Genomic DNA, 21,986 nt, shown 5'->3' with positions numbered 1-21,986 from the left:
CTGCATAACTGCAGATCCGCTGCCCACTTGTTCCGCCGCTTTGCTCCCCGTCCCCCTGGTCTGCAGGCCAGGGGGACGGGGAGCAAAGCAGAGCAAAGCCGCAGAGCCTGGGGTTCTTAAGTTGAATCTGTATGTAAGTCGGAACTGGCGTCCAGATTCAGCCGCTGTTGAAACTGATCAAGTTCCGACTTACATACAGATTCAACTTAAGAACAAACCTACAGTCCCTATCTTGTACCTAACCCGGGGACTGCCTGTACTTGGTTACATCACTAATTCTGAATTCAGCTCTTCTGTTTTTCATGTTTTTACTTCTGCGGTAGGCCACCATTTTGATGCTGCCCATTGAGACAACCTCCTTCACAAATAGAATTGGTGTGGAAACATGGGATATTCAGTTATACAGTCTAGAAGAAAAGGAAGGAACTGAAGGTCATGTTCCATCAATTATGTTCAGTCTCTTCCTGATCTGGACTGAAGCTCAGTTTTGTCTTTGCAGTCAGTCATATTGGTCAGAAATGCAAAAGATTCATAGCTTGTCAATTTTGACCTTTTTAGTGGTGGTCCTAGTTTGGTGTGTTCATTCATTGGGAATGGGAGTTGGAGACAATTAAGGATTGCTTCCGGATGGAGCTGATGCTAAAGAGTTGCCTCAAAGGCTTAGAACAAAGATTTACACATCATTCTGGCTATGTGTCTGTGATGACCACAATGTAAAACATATCCTGTTAGCAGGGTCATTAAAGATCTGATCTTCCTCTTTGGCAGACAAATCTTTCTCTCAGTGACGCATTTGATCTTGCAAAAAGTTGGTTTCATCACATTTAAGAACATGTTCTGTCTTGCTGCTTCACTCCTGAAAGGGTTTACAGTTTACTTTAATAGAGTAACGCTATTATTGCTTCAGTTGATCTGTTACTCAGCCTATTCAAATGCTTGCTTCATACCACTTCATATGTGGGCAACTTTAGTCAAAACATCATACTCTGACATTCAGTAATCATTAATTTTTAGTTTGTCATATTAGTCAGCAGCTTCCACATTTGCTACAGCAAGAATAAGAAACTGCAGGTTGAACCTCTGTAATTCTGATTTCCCTAGATTGGCAACAACCCTAGTCTGGCATTGTTGGTGATTTCTTGAGTGCTCTAGGGCTGGAGCTCTCATTAGGGAGGAAATGGGCACTCTAGGGCCAGGAGCATTGCTAGACTCGGGAAGAGCCATGCTGGCCAGCAGCCAGGACCAGAGTGGTTGGGATTGACTTCCCCTGGTCTGGCAAATTCCCTGGTTTGGTTTTAGTCAGGTTCTGAGGGTGCTGGACCAGGGAGGAAATGAGTGCTGAGGACTGAAAAGATGAAGAAGCTATTGGCATCCCCACCTTAATTTCAAACATTTCTAGTTGAGCAACATCCTGGACAGTTTATGTGTAACGCCACCATTTTCCTTGTGACAGTTGATTCCACCCGCTAGTTATGTCCTTCTTTTCAGTCTCTCTACCCATTTCCCTTCCCCTCTTGGTTTTTAGATAGTTCTATACCTTGAATGATCCCTAATAGGCATGCATCTATTAGGCACAGACCTTGGTCTCATTTCTTCCGTACTAATTTCAGTATAAAATTTGTATTCAGGGTAAAATTGAAAAGAATGCTGGAGCCTAATGTTTGTTATGTTTTGTATAAATATTTCCAGATGAGACGGTTCATATTTTTAACATACAGTTTTTGAGGAGGACTTTTCCTCTAAACAGCGGGAACGTAACTGGATTTTCCGTAACCCTTTTTATGTATTTCCTTTTAGGCGTAAATATGGTACTTTCCATGATCTCAAAGCACTCTACAGACTTCCTTTTCTTAAGCCTCATCACCACCTCCTGTAGTAGGCAAGTGTGGAGCGTAGTTCTAGTTTTTATAGATGGGGAGCAGGCAAGGGGTGAAGTAAGTTGCTCAAATTCATGTGGTTCATCCCTTCCTCCCCCCAAAAAACCAAACCAAAGCCCTAACCTCTGGATCCCTATGCTTTTAGCTCTTAGTCCTGGTAGTGACCCTTGAGAATGCACAGATCAGAAGTAAGAAGCTTTCTTTTAAAATTGTTTTGCTCGTAAATCAGTCTTAAAAATACAAGGTCATTTCCTTCCTCTGTCTTTAACCGGAAGTTCCTCCCTTCTTAATAGAACAGTGACATACAGTGTCGGAGTCAGTAACTCCAGAAATGCAAATACCATGGTTTAAACAGGAAAAAATCATATGCATCATAAAGCCAAGTCTAGACATAAAACAAGCTCCTCCTTCATGATTTCTTCTAAACCACTTAAATTTACCTCAAACCCAGGATTAGGTTTAGTGAACAAATGAAGCAACATCAATACCATATTGTCAATTGCCGTATGCTTTAGATCTCAAGATAGAGAAGCAATACATTAAAAAACTAAATTAGATTCATAAATACTGTGTTCCCAAACTTAAATAATTGAAACATTTAAAGGCCTTATTTAGCAATAGGGTCTCTTGTCACCAGAAAGATGGCAGGGAAAGTATTTTTTAAAACTAAAACACAGGTCTCGGAACTGCAGGTCTTTCCAGACACACCATGTGAACGTGGGCCCATCACTTTGTGGGGGAACTTTTTGGTTTTATTTTTTTTAACCATCTGTACAAGTTGGACAGGGAACATAGGTAAAAACCTAACTACTTGAGTATGGAAAAGAAGATTAAGGGCAAAGGTAATCTGTAGAATGTTTTATATGTTGACAGTTTTGGGGATTATACTAAAATGTCATTTTTTTTTAAAAGTGATATACCCTCTTCTGTTGCTATAGTTATTTAAATCTAGAATTCCCATGCTATTGGTAAGGCCAAGAATAATGTCTTTGCTATTTGCCAGGCTCAGTGGTTATTCCAGAGTGCAGTCACCCTTGGTGAATTCTAAAAATTGGCAGGATGGTAGTCTTGCTGTGATAGTGTCATGAAGCACACTCAGTTTGGGGGGAGGAGGGAAGGAGGGATTTGCAAAAAAAAAAAAAAACCCTAATACAGACTAGCCATGTATTTAGATGATTTTGTGGGAGAACTACATCTGCTTTTTTAAAATGCTATGCAATATTGTATTCTAATCTTTTTCAGATCAGATGACTTAAATTAATGCAGAAATACATTACCATAAAATGTTTCTGATTATTAACATTGACATTTGTTAGCAATGCGTATATCTTTCTGCCGTGTGGGGAGTGATTTTAGTACAAAATGGCTTTTAAAAATCATTGAAAGCTACTCTTATCATGAAATAGATAATGCATGTTTCACACCCAAAAGATCTAGCATAAGTTTCTTGATTGATCTGGTAATTTGACTCCACATGGATGGATTTTGGCATGGTTCATGTCAAGATGTCTTGATTCCAGTACTCTTGATGACTAGCTAATGAAATTATTGTAGTGATACAAAAATTTATATAGTGTGTTGCATGCTGCATATTGCAGCAAGAGAACAAAAATATGCTGACTGCAGTGTTTGTAGTACATTAAGCTGCTAGAAGGTTACTCCTTTTTTCATACTGTAGTAGCAAATGGAAGCTCTGAGATCAAAGTTCATTATGCTAGATGCTGTGCAAGCACCTGGTAAGAAAGTCCCTGCGTTAAAAAGCCTACAGTCTAAGTAGACCAGAGTGTGGAAAGGGAAATGGAGGCATGACAGAGCTAGGGAGAAGACCCCGGGATGAAATCCTGGCTCCGTTGACTTCACTGACAAAACTCTCACTGATTTCAGCAGGGTCTCTTGTGAGTTCCAGTCCTCTGTCTCGCCTATCCCAGCGGATCTGATGAGGCAGAAGTGCTTTTCCACTTTCCGGGCATATTGCAAGAGTCTGTAGTTGGAGAGTTTGGCAGGATTCTTTAGTTCAGTGGTTCCCAAACTTTTTGGCATCATGCCTTCTTTTTGAATTTTGAGAAACCCTCCCCCTCCCTCCCCCATAGCAGCAAAAGTTGTTGAGCAAAAGGGGGGGGGGAGGGAAAGAGGAACTGACTGGAGCCAAAAAACACAAATAGCAAAACAACTTGGAGGGGGTGGGGGAGACTGGGGGGAACACTGACCCACACCCCAGCCCAATCATCGCAGCTTCCATTGACTGGTTTCTGGCAAACGGGACATGCGCTATTGGCTGGGAGGGGCAGCATGCAAGAGTCTTCCCCTCCCCCCCCCACTGTGCAGTGCACAGAAGCACATTGAGCAGCCTGGGGCAGCAGCAGGTAGGGAGCCTGCCTAAGAGTCCAGGCAGGGCAGATCCAAAGGCTTGGCAGGCCAGATGCGGCCTACGCTACAATTCAAACCATGGTCGCTAGAGTGGTACTCCAATGCTTTTATTGCTAGCAGGGCACTTGTATGATTTCTGACAAGTGATATTAGCAGTTTGGCAGTGCTTCCTGTATGCTGCATCAATAGGTGTGGCAGGATTTGATTTGGTTTTTAAATAACTTAAGTGGATAATTTTTTTTAAAAGAATTGTCAATATTTTTAATTCATTTTAAGTTTTCCTTGTAGCAGGAAATTATCAGGGGAATCCTACAACAGCTATTTTGTTTTGGGTAGATTTTGAGATTTAAAAATGTACAGTTTCATAACCTTCACATACAAATTGTCAACATCTTATGTAAAATCATACAGAATAAATAGCTTAATGCTCAAGCAGCATTTTTCTTATTCTTCCTATCTAAATTTTGGCAGAAGTATTTCTGTTGGTTTGCATGTATATTGTGAAATTGATTAATGTTTAGCGATTAAAAATAAAATACTTCCAAGCCATGTACAAAACCGCTCAGGGCACAGAGCAGCCCTCTTTGAGGGCCTGGAAGTTGTGCCTTCCTATCACATACTGGGTTTGCAAGTAACTGAAAACCCTACACTCTTCGAGAATTGAAATTTGTTGACCTTTAACAGGCTTGACCACATAGTTTGAACTATGAATGCAGAACTTGAAAGCTCTTTGCATTTCAAATTTCTTACCTGAAAACCGTGTTGTACAGGCAGTCCCCGAGTTACGCGGATCCGACTTATGTCGGATCCGCAGTTACGAACAGGGATTTTCTCGCCCCGGAGGACTGGAGCGGCGGGATGCCTGGTCCCGCCGCCCGCCTCCTTCGGGGCGAGAAAAGCTGCTCCCCGTCTCCCTGGTCTGCTGGGGGAGCCAGCAGACCAGGGAGACGCGGAGCAAAGCCGCGGAGGACCCGGGCTGGACCTGCGGCGCTGATCTGGAAGCGCCGCGGGTCCAGCCCAGGTCCTCCGCCACTTTGCTCAGCGTCTCCCTGGTCTGCAGACCAGGGAGACGCTGAGCAAAGCCGCCTAGGACCCGGGCCGGACCCGCGGCGCTTCCAGCTGATCTGGAAGCGCTGTGGGTCCGGCCCCAGGTTCTCCGCTGCTTTGCTCAGCGTCTCCCTGGTCTGCAGACCAGGGAGACGCTGAGCAAAGCTGCGGAGGACCCAGGCCGGACCGCGGCGCTGATCTGGAAGTGCCGCGGTCCGGCCCGGGTCCTCCGCCTCTTTGCTCCGCGTCTCCCTGGTCTGCTGGGGGGAGACGAAGCTAGTGCCCCCCCCCCCAGCAGACCAGGGAGACGTGGAGCAAAGCCCGGGGCCTGTGGTAGAACAGGTGGGGCGCTGCCGGTTGGTCCCGTAGCACCGCTCCTTGGCACTACTGGACCAACCCGGCAGCACCCCAGCAGTCCTGATTCAGCCGCTGCTGATCAGTTTCAGCAGCGGCTGAATCAGGACGCCTGGGGCAGAGCAGCTGGGGTGCTGCTGGGTTGGTCCAGTAGCGCTGAGGAGCGGTCGTGCTACTGGACCAACCCAGCAGCACCCGAGCTGCTCTGCCCCAGGCGTCCCCAAGTCAGCCGCTGCTGAAACTGACCAGCGGCTGACTACAGGAAGCCCAAGGCAGAGTTGCTCTGGGGTTCTTAAGTTGAATCTGTATGTAAGTCGGAACTGGCGTCCAGATTCAGCCGCTGTTGAAACTGATCAGTTTCAGCAGCGGCTGAATCTGGATGCCAGTTCCGACTTACATACAGATTCAACTTAAGAACAAACCTACAGTCCCTATCTTGTACGTAACCCGGGGACTGCCTGTATTCATTTTGGGTATCTTCTGTTTTCAGGTATGGAGCCATTTATAGAAGTTTATTTTCGTATCATGTATCAAACAATCTCTGAAGACCATGACTATTTTCCCTCAACGTTTTTCTTTCTTCTAGTTCCTGTTTCTGTTATAATCTAATGTAATTTATCCCAAAGATTTTTAGTTCTAAAAATGGTCCTAATAAGGAAGCATAATTAAGTGAGGCTTGCGTGATTTGCATCTTTTCATAAAGTTTTTAATTCTTCAGTTTAAAAACAAACACAAACCACAAACTCACCCAATGTTGTACTTAGAGTCAGTAACCCTTCAAAATGGGTGGACAATAGGCGAGTTGGATCCTTTATTGCAATGAATAGATAATTTTCCATTACGCTATTACTGTGAATGTGATTTTGAGAGAAAACGACAAACGGAGATTTGAGATACCCAAGATCTCTGGCTTTTCCCCTCTGGTTTGTTTTGTTTTTGTTGAAACTTTACACCATGCAGGTGCTTAGATACTGGCTTTTTAAAGCCAATAATGTAATTAACACATTCATTTTGGGGTTAGGCACAATTCTTACATGGGAATGAACCATGAATATGTTAGACTGGGGTAGGAAATATCTCATTACATTTATTTAACTCAGCTCTATACAAAATGTGAATAATTCAACTGGCTTTGAATTCTAACATGCATGTTTACATTTGGCTCTTTTCCTTTGCTTATAAGTTGTTCCTGGTTAGAATCTTTACTTCAGCTTAGAAGATTTTCAGCAAAAAAACTTAGTACAAGTTCTTATTAAGAGAAGACTATGCAGCATTGTTCACATTCTTAGTACCCCAGTAATTAACCTGAGAAGCTGTTTCCTTTTGCTGAAAGTAGTGCAATGTCCAGTATTATTTCTTTTCTATAGTTCTGTCATCCAGCGGTGGCACATGATTAATATATTTGTGTTCAGATGGAATCACGGCTGTTTTGCTTTGTGTTTCAGCATAATTGGACCTGTAGAAGCAATAGACTAGATAGCTGGTAAAAGACACAGGTCTTTCTGACTTGATCACTAGTTTGAATCCAGCCCAGAGTGGTAGTGACCACAGCTGCTGCTGTTCTGTGTTTGGCCTATCTTGGAGATGAGTAGTTGGCGATAGGTAATGAACAAGAGTGGTATCCAGTATTACAATTGGCAGTCCGCTAGAGAGGCTGAGAGTTGAATGGTTTCAGGAAGTCTCCCTGGTCCAATTCAGCACAGTTGCTTACATAATAAAACTCCACTCTACCATGTTTCTACAATTTCAGAGGGTTCTATAAATGTTGGTTAAGCCCCCTAAGGCTGTTACGAAGTAGTGTCCATAGGAAAAACGCGTGAGAATGTATTTAGTGCCAGCTTTAGTATGAATTTGATTCTCCTCTCCTCCCCAATTGTATTAATCATTTTAGTAGCTCCAAGCTTTCCTTCCCTTTCCCTTCTGCATACCAGAGGGGGGCCAATTAGCATTTGTCTCCACTTCTAACCACGACCACATCAAGCTCCTCTTTCAAATGAACACATCTTAGTGATATGAGCTTTTGATCTTATGAAAGCAGCATGTGCTTAGAGCTTCAAATGTGCCCTTAATACAGGCTCTGGACGGAGAGCTAAATGAGAATCTGACTTGCATGTTGCATAAAGTTTACCCACTTAAATAGATAAAGGGCTTAACTGCATTGGGGCTCAGATTTAATCACCTCTAATGGATAACTAATCTAATGGATAATGCGCTTCAAAATCTGAAACATGGTGGGACTTGGCATAATTGCTTTTCTCCGCTGCTCAGAAATGGCCTCGGATGTTCCCTCTCTGGGTGCAACAGCTGCTTCTGGGAACCCTGGACCTGGTACGCAGTCTGGAGTAGCCATTGTCCAGAGGACAAACAAGAGACGACCAGGGTAAGTTGTAATAACTAGAAACACAGTAAGCTGCTCCTTAAGATAGTGTTTACTCCCTTGCAGAGCAATTTGTGTGGTACAGTAAAGCGTGGTCAGCCTTGTAATGAGGAAACTTCCTTACCTTTGAAAGGATTTAATTATTCCTCAGTGGCTTCAGCTTCTTTTGACTTTTGTTTAGTCATTTTATCTTGAATGCAAACTGTATCCCCAAATGCCTTTCAGTTAATATGGTTACTGTTAAAAGGTGTGGCCAAAAGAAGTTGAGTTTCAGGACAAAAGAAAAAATGGCTGGGAATGACATGGGGCAGGAGGCAGGGAAATCAGTGAAGCACTAATAAAAGAAGTCTGCTCCAGAACATGGTAGTGCAAAGGAGAAAATACTTCGGCTGGTGTGAGATGGAGAATACCAGTGGATCAGTCTGCAATGCTTTTCTGATGCCATTCTGTAGGGTGAGCTTTATGATCGCAATGGTGCTTGTACTCTAGTTTTACTGTGCTAAAAATACTGTTGCAAATTGAAGGGACAAGGGAAATAGACTTCAATAGTTTCTCTTAAAAAGCCCACTGCTGGTAAAATCCTCTTATTTTCAAGCCCTCCCACTCTGCCTACCACTTGTTCCTTGTACATTATTTACAGGCATATAGGCAGCTGAGCTGGCTCTGTATGCTAGGTTTCAAAGTGCAAACAAAGTAAAGTGACAACTCTTTCCCCCTTCCAGGCACATAAAAGGTGGTCACAATAGAAAAGTCAGCCTTTTTCTAACAGTAGTACCATCTAAGATTGCTAAGAACACAAACTCTACTGTTTAGAGTTAACTTTTATTTTGTTTTCCATTTTTAAGATAAAGGAGATTTGACAATTTTAAAGTGGCAGACACTATATTCTCCAGATGGAGATTACCACGCTGATCAGGTCAGGGGTGGGGAGTGCAGGGAGCTATCTGCTTTATAAGATCACTTGCCATTAGGAATATAAAAATTGGCTAAATTGGCTAACCAAAAACGATTTGGTTAACCACCAGTCATAGGCAGAGGTTATGCCAGACCCTCTGGTTACCTGGTAAGTGTACCAGTAAGGCTAATGCTTACTGGTAACCATTTAACCTTTTACATCCCTACTCGCTGTTTTGAATTTCCTACAATACTTGGAATACAAGGTTAATGCATGGCAAGGTTGATGTCATGCCAAATGGCCTCCTGCACCGTTGCATGCTCCGTTTCTGACAAGTGTATATTGGAGATGTTAGCATTTACCCCAGGGATGGAGAACCTAAGGCCAGGGGGCTGGATGCAGCCCTCCTTGCATTGGGGGGCCTGTGCTGATGCTCCCGCTCTCCTCTTCCCCCAACTGTCCCCTTGTGAGGATAGAATTCATACAATCTTCTAGCCTGGGCCACCCAAGGCTCTGGTGTGCGAGGGGAATGTAGGGAGTGTCTTCCTCCTTCTTAGCCGTGGGCCACGTCAGTGAGTTTGTTTTGTTCTCTTGGGTGTGGCCCCTGACCCAAAAAAGTTTTTCCCCACCCCTCTGGTTTACCCATTTACACAATTAAGCAATAAGCCTGGGCTTATGGGTGAATCCTAATGGTTACACGCTAGGGATGTAAAAGTGTAGTCAGCTATCTGATAAACCTACGCTTATTGGGTAGTTGAGTCGTCTTCTCCCATTCTCTCTCCACCTCTGATACAGAAGCGGGGGGGGGGGGGAAGGGGGTGTGGGGAGCAGGAGCCAGTGCTAAGGGGAGCCGGCTTAAAAGCAAGCCTGAGCACCAGCGCCTGCCTGCCTGCTGCATGTAAACATGTAACCGCTTAAAAATTCAATGGTTACACTTTTATAAAGAAAACCCTCACATTTAACATCCCTAGTGTAGATGGGAAGCCACCTATTTGAATTTCCTGGCTCTTCTCAGTATTACTGCAAGGAGGGGTGTTTAATGTTAGTTTCAAACAAATTCTGCAGGGCTGACATGCAGCAGAATGGGTAACCAGCCTGGAAAGAAAAACCAGTGCCGGATTTATGTATAAGTTAAGTAGGCTACAGTTTAGGGCCTCAGATTGAGGGACCTCCAAATACCCAAAAAAAAAAAAAAAAAAAAAGGTTTTTGTAGTTGCATCTTTGCTTATATACCAGTGTATATGCAATTATAAACAACTTTATTTCTATTTTCATTGTCCTCTCTGTAAGAAGATAATACACATTTTCTTGATAATGCTTTGGGGCCTCTTAAACTAGACGTCGTTTAGGACCTCAGCATGTCTTAATCCAGCCCTGGGAGGAAGCGTTTCTGGTAATGGCTGCTTTTCCCGCTTCTGTTTTTCAGGCTTGATTTTGATGATGATGATGATGATGAAGGAACCAATAAATTCCTCAGGTGAGGCTGTTCTTTCCCCTCAGACACTCTTTAAATGTACAAAACTTATGGTAAAACGTGAGCTGAGACCCAGGAGAGCTTTGCTTCTGGGATTGGTGGGAGTGTTACTGACTCTGCCTCTTTTGGGGGGAAGGCACAGGAGCTCTCCTTGGGCCGGGAGAGGCGCTGCAGCAACACGAGGTATGTTGGATGGCGGAGGGGGAGAACACAGATGCGAAGGGCCGTGGTTCTCATAGACGGTGGTCTGCAGCTGCCTTGCAGATGGGCTGCAGCTTGATGCTCCAACCTCCCCCACAAGATTGGAGAGCCAGCTGCCAGCTTCCTGCTGGGTGGAGGGAGAAAGTCCCAAGCCTTGCTGCCGGATCAGCTCCCAAGTGGCTCCGCATGCTGCTTCTCCTCCCCCCCATCCATTCCCGGAGGCTTTCCCCGCTGCTCCCATTGGCTGCTATTGCAGCCAATGGGAGCAGCAGGAGGTGGTGCCTGGGAGCAGCAGAGAGTTCAAAGCCTGGTAAGTGCCCCGCCCCCTGCTGAGACCCTGCACCCTCCCTCCAGGCCAGATATCCCACCCGTTCCTGCACCCAAATTCCCGGCCATACCCCCCAACCTCATCTCCTTCTGCCCTCCCATCCTCATCCCATTTCCTGGCAGCCCCCCATGCACGCTGAACCCCTCAACTTTTGGCCCCATCCAAAGCCTTGACGGGCTCACAAAATCTACTAACCCTGGGACCCCAAAGAATTAATCTGTCTTGGGGGAAGCCCTGAACCCTTGGGGCTGGTGTGCCATGGAAATGAGGTGTCTCAGTTGTGGGCCACATCAGTGTTGGTTGGGGGTTGTTTTGTCCCTGTTTTTCCTCATTTTTCTGTGGATCAGTGGTCCCTGACCCAAAAAAGCTTCCCCACCCGTCATAAATAGACAATTTTGAAACTTTTTGTTTTGGACATACATTAATAGTTTACTTTATTTAAAATGAAGTTTGATAAATTAACATGATAAAGTTAAAGCTCCTAACCTGTTTAATTATTTTGATTTTAATTAATATTTATTTTCTTACTGGTTATATATGCCTCCTTAGGCTATTGGTGCTATCATATGAATAATTCAATATTTAAGGTATTTAGAGATAAGCAAAGGTATTTTGTCATCATGGGTGGTTGGCTGATGGTCCTTGGAAAGATTTGCATTGAGCCCTTTGGGCTCCAGGCCAAAAAGTTTGAGAGCCACTGATCTAGGGTAAGCAAATCAAAGGAAGGAGATTCCAATAATTTTTTTTTTCTTCATTACACATCCCTGGTGTGCTAAGAACAATATGTGTCATCCTGCATCTCTGTATGCCGTAATATCTAAACCCACTGATCTAAGCCAAAGTGACAGCGTTAACTGTCTGGCAAGTAGATTGATATTTGGGTAACTTTCCAGGCAGGGCAAACCTAAGAGTGGTCTGTCACGTGTCCAGTTGCTGCCCTTTGTGTTTGAGTATTCATGTTAGAATGCCTAAAACAAATATATGCTGGTAGTGAGTCTTGATGAGCCATGACAAAACTGGTACTAGGTGTATAGTAGTGCGTCACTCTTTGGTTTCAGTTGACAGGATTAAATATGGAGTTGCAGAAACAGCTCTGCTGGTGTAACAAAGTGGTTAATGGGGAAAGCAAATGTGATTTAACTCCTTTCAGGGGTGAGTTAAGCAGCTGTTCATTGTTACCTTTGGGAATACAGGTCCAGCCTAACAACACAGTTGCTCCTCTAACAAGGTCAAACCCTTTTGCTAATGAGCAGAGTTTCCATTACTACCCTACCAATTAGTCGTTTAATTTACTGTATGGATGCTCTGACTAATGAGAACTCCCAGGGGCTGCAAACATTCTTACTTCTTATAATCCGCATGGAAGTTTCAAGATCTTAATGAGCTCATGCAAATAATCTGTGGTCCAGGTACCTGGATTAGTTTTTTTTGTTTGTTTTGTTTAGATGACAACTAATGCAATCCTAGGTGTATGATGGTAACACTTCCCCCATATCTACTGGAAATACAAGTTGCTGGTGAGACCTCAGCTGCAGCACTGAGTGCTATTCTGGTCTCTCGTTTAATAAACATGAATTCAGACAGGAACCTCAAGCTCTTTTCTGCGTGATCAGAGGAATGGAGAACCTAAAATCCTGTTTAATCAGTTAACCGTACTGTTTAACCGGTTAACAGCTTAAATGGGAGCAGATGCCCTCTGCCCACGGCAGGCTGGGCTGGAGTGTGCCCTCCTCTCCCCTCCCCCACAGCGAGGGGGCTGCTCCGGCTGGTTAACCATTCACATCCCTAGAACCCATCTGATGGGAGGAGACTTCAAGAGCTTTGCTTGTTTGGCGTAACAGATTGAAGGCTGGAGGGGAGGAAATTGCTCTCTCTGAATACCCCCGGGAGGGAGAGGAGTGTGTTAACTTAAGGGCCAATGTTGGCACATGAACAAATGGATATAAACTGGCCATCAAAAACTTTAGGCTTGAAAATGGATCGAGATGCCTGACCATCAGAGGAGCGACGTTCTGGCTAGTGGTAAAATACCCTGTCTTGTTTTAAGACTGAGCTTGAGAGGGTTGTGAGGAGTGCCTGCAATGTGGTGTGGGGCCCATCCCTGGCTGCTGCTTGCATGTATTTCCAGTGGCCAGAGATGGGACATTAGATGGCAAGGGCTGAGAGTATCAGGGGTAGCTGTGTTAGTCTGGATCTGCAGAAGTGACAAGGAGTCCTGACATGTATCTTCTGAAGTAGGTCCTTTCCCACGAAAGCTTATGCTCCAATACATCTGTTAGTTTATAAGGTGCCACAGGACTCCTTGTTGCAAGGGCTGAGAGTTACCACAGATATGTCTTTCCCAAGTGTGTGTTGTCTGAGACTTGCTCAGATGACTAGGATTTCACTCAGTGCCGTATTTGGGGTCAGGAAAGAATTTCACTCTAAATCAGATTGGCAGAAATCCTGAGATTTTTTTTTTTTTTTACCTTCCTCGGTTGCATGGGGCACGGGTTGCTTAGTGCAGCGGTTCTCAACAATGGTCTGTGGACCTCTGGCAGCTGGGCTGCGGTGGCTCTGGGGGCTGGAGCTGGGGTACACCGCTCCTGCTGCGGCTGTTGGGAGAGGCGTGTCCTGCCCCACTTCTCAGCCAACCAGCGCTAGGGGTTAGGGCTGGCTCTGGGGGCTGGGGCTTGTGGCAGACGGGTAACATTTTATTTGCATATTCTTTATTTGCGTAGTGAGGAATGGCAGAACAAGGAGCAATGGTCTCGAGTTGCAGTAGGGGAGGTCTAGGTTGGATATTAGGAAAAGCAATGTTCCTAGGAGGGTGGGGAAGCCCTGGGATGGGTTCCCTAGGGAGGTGGTGGAATCTCCATCCCTAGAGGTTTTTAAATCCTGGCTTGACCAAGCCCTGGCTGGGATGATTTAGTTGGGTTGGCCCTACTTTGGGCAGGAGGCTGAACTCGATCTCCTGAGGTCTCTTCCAGCCCTAGGATTCTAGGATTCTATGAATATGTAAATAAAATGTTACTGGTCCACCAAAAGTTTGTGAATGGGTTTGCTGTTTCCTGGTATAAAGAAGGTCGGGATCACCGGCTTACTGGTTTGAACAGAGTAAATGATAGAGTTTCTGTAATTTTAAGTCTTTAAATCAAGATCTGAGGACTTCATTTAGAGCTGTGGTATCCAACATGCTAGCCGCTAGCCACATGTGGCTATTTGGCCGGTTGAGCGTGGCTAGTTCTTCAGGACTGGTTGAACACCACGGAGCTAGAGGTTATGGGTTTACTACAGAAGTGGGTGGGTGAGTTTCTGCAGCTTGCAATGTGCAGGAGGTTGAACTAGATGATTGTTCCCTTTCGGCCTTAGTCTGAGTGTAATGAAGCTCAAAATCCGTATGTCAGTTTTTTTTTTCTTAGGCGCTGTGGCATTTTGCTATGTAGTTTAATACCATTTAGAGGCTTTTGAATAGCTAACGAGCATGACAGTAGTTCTGGATTCTTTATTTTTATAGAGTACGTATGATTTATCTACTGAATTCTAAGTCACTGAATGGATGAGATTATGGGAGAAACTGCATCTTCCAAGCATAATTTAAGTCATATTACTTATGACCGTCAGGCAATGGGAGGTGGCTGATCTTGGTATGAGATCACTATTCTGTATTGCGTGGGAGAAATGTAACTAATGGTTTATTAATCTCAAAGCACTTGGCAATGGGAAACAAATACATGACTACACTGTGTCAGGTTGCAACTTGTATCCTATGTAACTGGTGTATTTTTTTCAGTGTCTTGTCTCTCCCACGCGATTTAATAAACATGTTACTTTATCATTGAAAAGGAATGATATTTAAGTATTTAAAAACATTTTCCTTTTTTCCTCCCTCTTAGATGTGATGATGATCAGCTCCCAAATGATAAAGAAAGATTTGCCAGGTAAGAATTTACAGTACTGTGGTTCATAAAACCCACAAAGTCATACTTCTTCCATGTGGGGTGCCTCATCTACCCATTAGCGCATGTTCATCACCTTTGTTTTTTGTATCTTATTCTGCGGAACATCTACATTTTTCAAGAGGGAAGCTAGCAATTCTGCTAAATTGCTTTAGAACAGTTTGATTGTAAAGGCATCAAACTAATTCAGAATCACTTTTTTGCAATGCTTCTCCTTGTTCAGCTGTCATTTAGCAGCCCCCAAATCTTATAGAAATACAAGTGTGCAGTAAGCTTGTGTCAAACTTGATCCAGCATGATTTTAGTTAGCTGGGCTTCCATTTACTATAGCTGTGGCCAAGTTTCCCACTGTCCCATAAAGTTTGTTTGCAGCCACCAGTCCTGGCTTTCAGTGTTCTGTGCTGTTGTTTAACTTCTGCTTTACCCCGAAATGTCTAAAAGCCCAGTAAGCAGTGGAAGTGTTAGTCATGCTGCTACACAATATTGACCTCCTGTTGTTTGGCAAATTTTCTGGTTTGGCACCGGTCAGGTCCCAAGGGTGCCGGACTAGAGATGTTCAGCCTGTCCAGAGTTTCCTTTTCTGCCTGCAATATGCCTCCTGGGTGTTGCCTGCTAGTATATTTTGTAAAGGAATTCTGGAAAAAATGGTGCAGATAAATGGCGAGGGGGACAGGGGGGTTAATGACCAGGGAGTAAAGTAGCATTATTAGAGGACTTTGAATTTAAGGGAAGTGTCTGGGAGCGTTGGTGCTGTAGGACTTCCCTGTAAGGTTCTGAGCGCTCTCAAGCACAGCTGAAGTTAGTGGGAGCTGAGGATGTCGACTGTCTTGTGAAGAGCTCTCTGTACCATCTAGAATTGAGCATTGACGTTGTATTTCTCTGGTTGCCTTGGGCATTGAAGGGACACTGCAAACCCAGAATGATGCTAATTAAACTTATTTGAAATGTTTGTCATGTTTTTATGTCGCTTTTGTAATATTGCAGAACCTCTGTGTTTTATCTCTGTTCTGAACATTGGTTCCAGTCCATGTCTTCATTGAAAGAATCCATTTTGTCTTCTGATTTGCTAAACTTAGCCAAAACAAGCAACTCTTGAGCATTAGCAACAGTGCATGCAATAACTTGTATTAAACCTTTCAGCTAGAGGTGGCCCTAAAACCATTAAATGCCCTATATCTAGGCGCTCCTGAACTTGAAGTTAAAATACAAATTTCAGAGAGTGGGATTCCAATGGCAGCCAGTATTCAGTATCAGAACTGCTAGCCTTCCTCAGGAGAGAAAGCAGCAGATATTACCTGTGTTTATAAAGAACTTCCATTCACTGAGATCGCTGTGGGAAATGGACATTGCAGTGTGTCAGGGCGTGGCTCTTAGAGTTCAGGAGTGCCGAAGAGGCAGGAATCGTCCCGTGAAACAGGCTGACCCTTGCACAGCAGGCCTGTCTCAGGCAGAAAAGTGGTGGGTTTCTGAAAGGGAGGAGGATCAAATGGGGGTGTGGAATTTGGCAGAATTCCTTTTGCCCTATTCAGCTTCCTTGGGCAAGGTATAGTGTTTCTGCACAGGAGGCCTATTGTTGCAGCAGTTCTGCACTTCCAGGTTTCTTTCCTAACCCCTTTTTTCCCTGTGTGTTTACACTGGAGCTGTAAACCCTCTTCATAACAGTCTCGGCAGTGTGTGACCTCCCAAGCCAGCCTCTTCAAGTCTGTCATGGGCATTCACATACAGCTACTAGAGAACTCGAGGGACTCAGCTTCACTAAGCTTTTGTACTTGAGTCGATTGCCAGTTCACTTCAGTTAATGTTAACCGACCTGCGCTAGCTGACTTGTTTATCTTTCTTTGCCTAATGTAAGCACGGCCTTGGTGGCTTTTGAAGAAACTTAAATATAAGACGACCGATTCTTTAGGCATTGACACACAATGTTTCACAGGTTCTCTTGGTATCATGTGTTGTGGTATCTTAACGCTGATCTGCAGGGGTCGGACATTAGCTCTCGAGTTGGATATATAGTTTCAGTCCTTGACTCTTCCGAGGAGTTAAACTCTATAATACTCCAAGCTGGTCGTACCATGTTGCATGTGCGTTTGTGCGGAAATTCATCTTGACCTCTTTGCACGTGATCAATTTACACCTTGAAGTGTGGGATCAGGTTTTCCTTATCTTGGCGTGCATAGCTACAAATGTTAGCAGCAATGGACCTTATAAATACCCCGTTTAAAACAAACAGCTACAGTGTTTGACCTCCATTCTGATCGTTAAAAAAATTACACAAGTAAAACAGCTGAGACATTGGGGTTGAAAAGCTGCTAATGTGCAGGACCATTGTGTCTTACATAATTGTGCTAATGTGTTCAGTACTTGGTGTAGGGGTATAAAAGGTTAACTGGTTGCCCAGTAAGCATGAGGTTTATTGGAAGGTTTACTGGGTAATGGGTTAACCAGGCTTTGTCCAAATCCCAGTGAATGGCCACCAGCTGAGTCAGGGCAGCAGGTGGGACTGTGTCCCCATCCCCACCTCAGTGAGCAGGCATGACCAGGGCTCAACAAATCATGTAATCTACTTGCCCGTGGCGAGTAGATTACAAGCCAGCACAGCTGGCGCAGCACGATCTGTGCATGCACAGCTCGCAGAACCGCGCGGCTGCCAAGCCCTGGGCATGACCCCTTTGGCCATGCCAACCTGCCAACAGTTAACCGGTTAAACAGTTAAAATTATAGTTAACTATTATCTGAAAACTTACAAATACAGCTTTTGAATAATGTGGTACCCAAGGCAACCCTGGTCTTAAAGGCAGAGAGGCTTGGGAAAAATAGTACCAGTGAACTTTTTGAAAAAAAAAAAAAATTCCCCTCCCTTCTCCCTCCCTTCTCCCCCCCCCCCCCCCCAACCCTACTACTGTAAGACCAACCTGTCTACTATAAGACTTTTGTAGGCCCTTTGGTTAGATGACTTGCACAGTACCGTTGTGGTTTCACCACTCCTGCACAATGTGGTCGCTCCAAATGTATGCGGTGTATGTAACAGTGCATGTGGTGTATGTAACAGTGTTATAAAGGATACTTGTCTCTGTCTCTCTTGGCATTTGTGGGTGTCCTTGTATGCAAGTCTTGAGTGTCTCTTGTGTAGCTCACAAGTATGTTAACACTATGAATTGATAGGCTGTGTATTAATTAAAAAAAAATCTTTTTTTCCTGAGGGAAGCGAGTGTAGTTTAATGTCAGGACTTTTTGAGGGCTCTTCCCAGCTCTGCTGCTGATCCTCTGACTTTGGACAGAATTATTTCTTTGCCTCAGTTTATCCTTCTGTAAAAAATGAATCTAACACTTGCCTACCTTATAGGCTTGCTTGATGTTTTCACCACACTTTGAGACACTCGGATAGAAAGTGCTAGATAAGTGTATAATACAATTGAGCCCCTTGTTTTGTGATTTGTTTTATTACAAAACAGTTGTATTAGGAAATCCAACCTATTGCTACCTCTTCCCGTTTTTTCATTCTTTAAGCTTTTTTCTATTTTAGCTTAGTTCACTAATTTTATTTTTAGGTCTGATGATGAGCAGAGTTCAGCGGATAAGGAAAGACTGGCCAGGTAGGTAGGAGAATGGAGATTGCAAGCATGGCAAAGCAGAGTACTTCCTCTCCTTGATGTTTCTTCAGGCATCCCCACCTTTTTCTTATCTGCTGCAATAAAGGACTTGAAACTGGAGCGACTTCTGGATCTGTGTGATATTAAAACTTGACTGGGAGATGAGGCGTGTTCTCCTTGTGGGAATGCCCTCCACAGACCGTTTGCATCCAAGCTCAGAGAGCATGAAGATCGCAGGACAGAGTGGCTAGGCCAGTGTTTTCACAGATCAAGGTAGCTCTGCTAATTTCAGCTTTGGCAAGTAAAACCTCTCTCCTGTTGCACTGAAAGATGCTAGGTGCCAAGAAATACCCACTTTCTAAGCTGCTGCCGGGTTGTGCTGATGGTGCCTTTTACCACACTATAAAATAGATAGAATAATTGTATTGGCCAGACTTCTTGTAAATTCAGTGTTATGCCAAATACTGGTTTGGCACCTGGTAAAACAGAATGGGCACTGTGCTGTAAAAGAGTAAGACTTCACGAACCTACAGATGGTTTTTTTTTTTTTTTTTTTTTAAACAGTCACTGCTTTTAAGTAATACTTGGAATTATTACATGGGTGTGTGTGTTTCAAATGTCAGGGTTCTGGTTGGTTTATTACATGCTGTCTAAGAAGCAGAGATGGCTTCTGAAAGTGCAGCATTTCATAGGTGAAATATTTAACCAGAGAAGAAAGATGTTCAGTGGATTAAAGGAAAACCCTGTAGTGTATGTCTGGTGAATGAGGGGCTCTCTAGCAGTGTGTGGAGACAGTAGCGTGCTAGACTTTCAGGAGTCCTCATTCTTCAATTGAGCAGTGGCCCTACAATCTCTCATTGCAACTGCCTTGCAAAGTCCTTCTTGTTGGGAAGAAGATTTTGCAACTGGGCATGTGAGGTATCCTCGATTTCCCCATTTAATCCTGACGGGGTAAGTGAGTAATACATGTCTGGGCAGGTAAACTTTCTTTGCAACTATGGGAAGTGGAATTAAAGGCGAATGGGATATTCACAGCACTGTGCCAAACGGCATTCCCTCTTCCTATTAAAAACTGCATAAGGCTAATAGGTGACACTTCCTTTTTTAAACATTCCCTTTTTCATTTTTGCTGCTCCTTCTACTAGCTGCCATCATCCAGTTTCATCTCCCATTGTGCCCTTTCTTCCATCTGATCCATTCTCTTCCCTTCTAACCAGTTGTTCCTAAAGGAAACCTAGCATTCTGTTCGGTTGTGAAAAATCCATTTTCATAACCCAGCTAAATTACACGTGGCCCATAAAAGCAATGTGATGTGAGCCCATGGTATCTTGTATCCTGGGGGGTGCCAATAGAGAATGCCTCCCAGGAGCAGCCTGATGCCTGAGAAGGGCATGCTGACTCTACTGGGAGGTGAAATCAATGAACATGTATTCTAATGTTTCTCGACGGCGGTGTACTCCCACAGTCAGTCACGCGGTAGAACATGAGGCACAGGTGTGCCTCACAGGTAAGCAAGTTGGGCGGCTCATAGAATACGCTTAATTGTATTGTAGAGATGCAATTGCCTCACCTTTAGAACAAATAAATCAGTAAGCCATGGAGCCTAGTGATCATATACATGACACTCCAGCAGGGGTGAGGGGCCTTGGAGTGGGTAGAAATTGTATTTACACCAGTGGTTCTCAAAGTGCAGTCCGCGGCCCACTAGTGGTCTGTGGCCACCTCCCAAGTGGTCTGTGGCTTGAGCTCAGCTCCCCCACGAGGCAAGGAGTGAGCCCACACTACCTCCCCGCTGTGTGTGGGGGGGGGGGGGGGGAGGGGACAGAGGTCATCCCAGCCTGCTGGGGAAACAGCAGTGAGGCTTTCCCTGCTGGTGCCACCTGGGGTGCCCTGAGGGGCAACAGCTGCTTGTGCACCACACTGCCTCTGGGAGCCCTCTAGCAACACCACAGCCCAGTATCAGCCCTGCCTGCAGGGAGCTGGCTCTGCTAGACAGGAGATTGGCATCCACCTCCCTGCACTGCACTGTGGTATCTGCCATGGGCCCTGCTGCTTCCAGGCACTGCCCAGGGGAAGGGCTGCACCAGCTGCTGGAGAAGCCCTAGAAGTGGTAGGACTGGCGCTGTGGGGCTGGGGAAGCATCCAGACGAGCCTGGAGGCTTTTCCCCTGTAGGACCTGCCCATCCTGCCTTCTGCTCAGTGGTGCAGCCAGCTGCATTTGAGGCAGGGAGGGCTGCTCTGTAGGACCGCCACGCAGAGTGGGGCTCCTCCAGAAGCCAGGGGAGGAGGCTGCCTCTCTCCCCAGGAGGTCGGGGGGTGCAGCCAGAAGGAGGGCCACGAAGGGACTGTCCCCCACCATCACCCCTTGCCTCTGAAGAGCTGGTGTAAACCAAGATACGCTTCTCTATTGCATTGTGCCCGGTGCTGACAAGGTGCTGTTTGGGTTGCCATAAACACAAAGCCAGTGCAGTGGACAGGCAAGGAGCCCCCCAGTGCTGAAAGGGGAAGCACTTCTAAACATTTAGTTTTCTGTTTAGAAACAATAGCCTGTAGGGTTGTGCTACTTCTGATAGCAATATATTATAGGAGCAGTTCCTGCTACTGGTAGCACAGTCTTACAAGGGAGCAGCTCTCTACAATCCACTGGCAAATGGGAGCAGTGGAGGTGAGAAGCCAGTTAAGTGTACCCCCTCGTGCCCAGACCCCTGCACCCCAATCCTTCTCGTTCACCCCCTTTCCCCCACCAGGACCCTGCACCCCCAGCTTGATCCTTCTCCTTTCTGGCTACATGCTGCACCCTCCCTCCTGGCCAGACACCTACCCCCACCCTGCTCCTGCATCCACTATTGCTTCCGTACCCTCTCTCCTGAACACACGCTGCACCCTCCCTTGCTCTTGCTCCCTTCCCCCAGTCAGACACCCTCCTCCCAGCCTGCTTCTGCACCCTACCTCCACCCTCACCCCCTTCTGCCCAGACCCTGCACTCCCATCCCTATCCCACTCACTGGCAGCCATGTCCCGCACACTGAATCCCTCATTTTTGTCCCCAGCCTAGTGACTAAGGGAGCCCATAAAACCCACTAAGTCCAGAAAAGTAAATCTGGCCTATGGGAAGCCCTGAACCTCAGTCCTCCCTGTCTCTTCCCCTTGTCCCATGGGACTGGAGCGCCAGAGGAGTGAGGCTTCTCAGTTGGGGGAGGTTTGGAGCAGTTTTTTTGCTTCTCACTTTTGTGTGGTCCCAACTGATTTTTTTTGTGTGTGGGTCAGTGTCCCCCTGGCCCAAAAAAGGCTCCCCACCCCCGCCATAAAGAAAACATTGAAACCTTTTTTTGTTGGACATAAATTAATATTTTACTTTATTTAAAATGAAGTCTGATAAACTAACATGAGAGAGTTAAAATGCTTAATCTGTTTAATAATTTACTTTAAACCATTCTCCCTAGCTGCAGCACTAGCAAAAGGGCTCCGATGTAATTAACTGAGTTTCCATTAGCAACTGGCGGTCTGCGGAAAGATTTGCGTTGAGCCAGGTGGGCCACGG

At 45.1% G+C, this 21,986-nt stretch overlaps 1 protein-coding gene across 8 annotated transcripts in view; it reads left to right on the top strand.

Moving 5' to 3' along the window:
• ARNT (aryl hydrocarbon receptor nuclear translocator) overlaps nucleotides 1–21,986 on the top strand; it is a 48,807-nt gene that overhangs the window by 5,534 nt on the left and 21,287 nt on the right. Inside the window, exons 2-5 of one of the 8 annotated variants that reach the window (XM_075907775.1) lie at nucleotides 7,914–8,025; nucleotides 10,344–10,394; nucleotides 14,796–14,840; nucleotides 18,404–18,448. In XM_075907775.1, the coding sequence (XP_075763890.1) occupies nucleotides 7,914–8,025; nucleotides 10,344–10,394; nucleotides 14,796–14,840; nucleotides 18,404–18,448 (253 nt within the window). The other 7 variants (XM_075907779.1, XM_075907777.1, XM_014578040.3 and 4 more) reach the window with 7 other exon arrangements.

This window comes from Pelodiscus sinensis, chromosome 24 (assembly GCF_049634645.1).
Source record: "Pelodiscus sinensis isolate JC-2024 chromosome 24, ASM4963464v1, whole genome shotgun sequence".
Classification (NCBI taxonomy): Eukaryota; Metazoa; Chordata; order Testudines; family Trionychidae; genus Pelodiscus; species Pelodiscus sinensis.
Note: the sequence above shows the minus strand (reverse complement) of the source record. Positions and strands in the feature narration are given on the sequence as shown.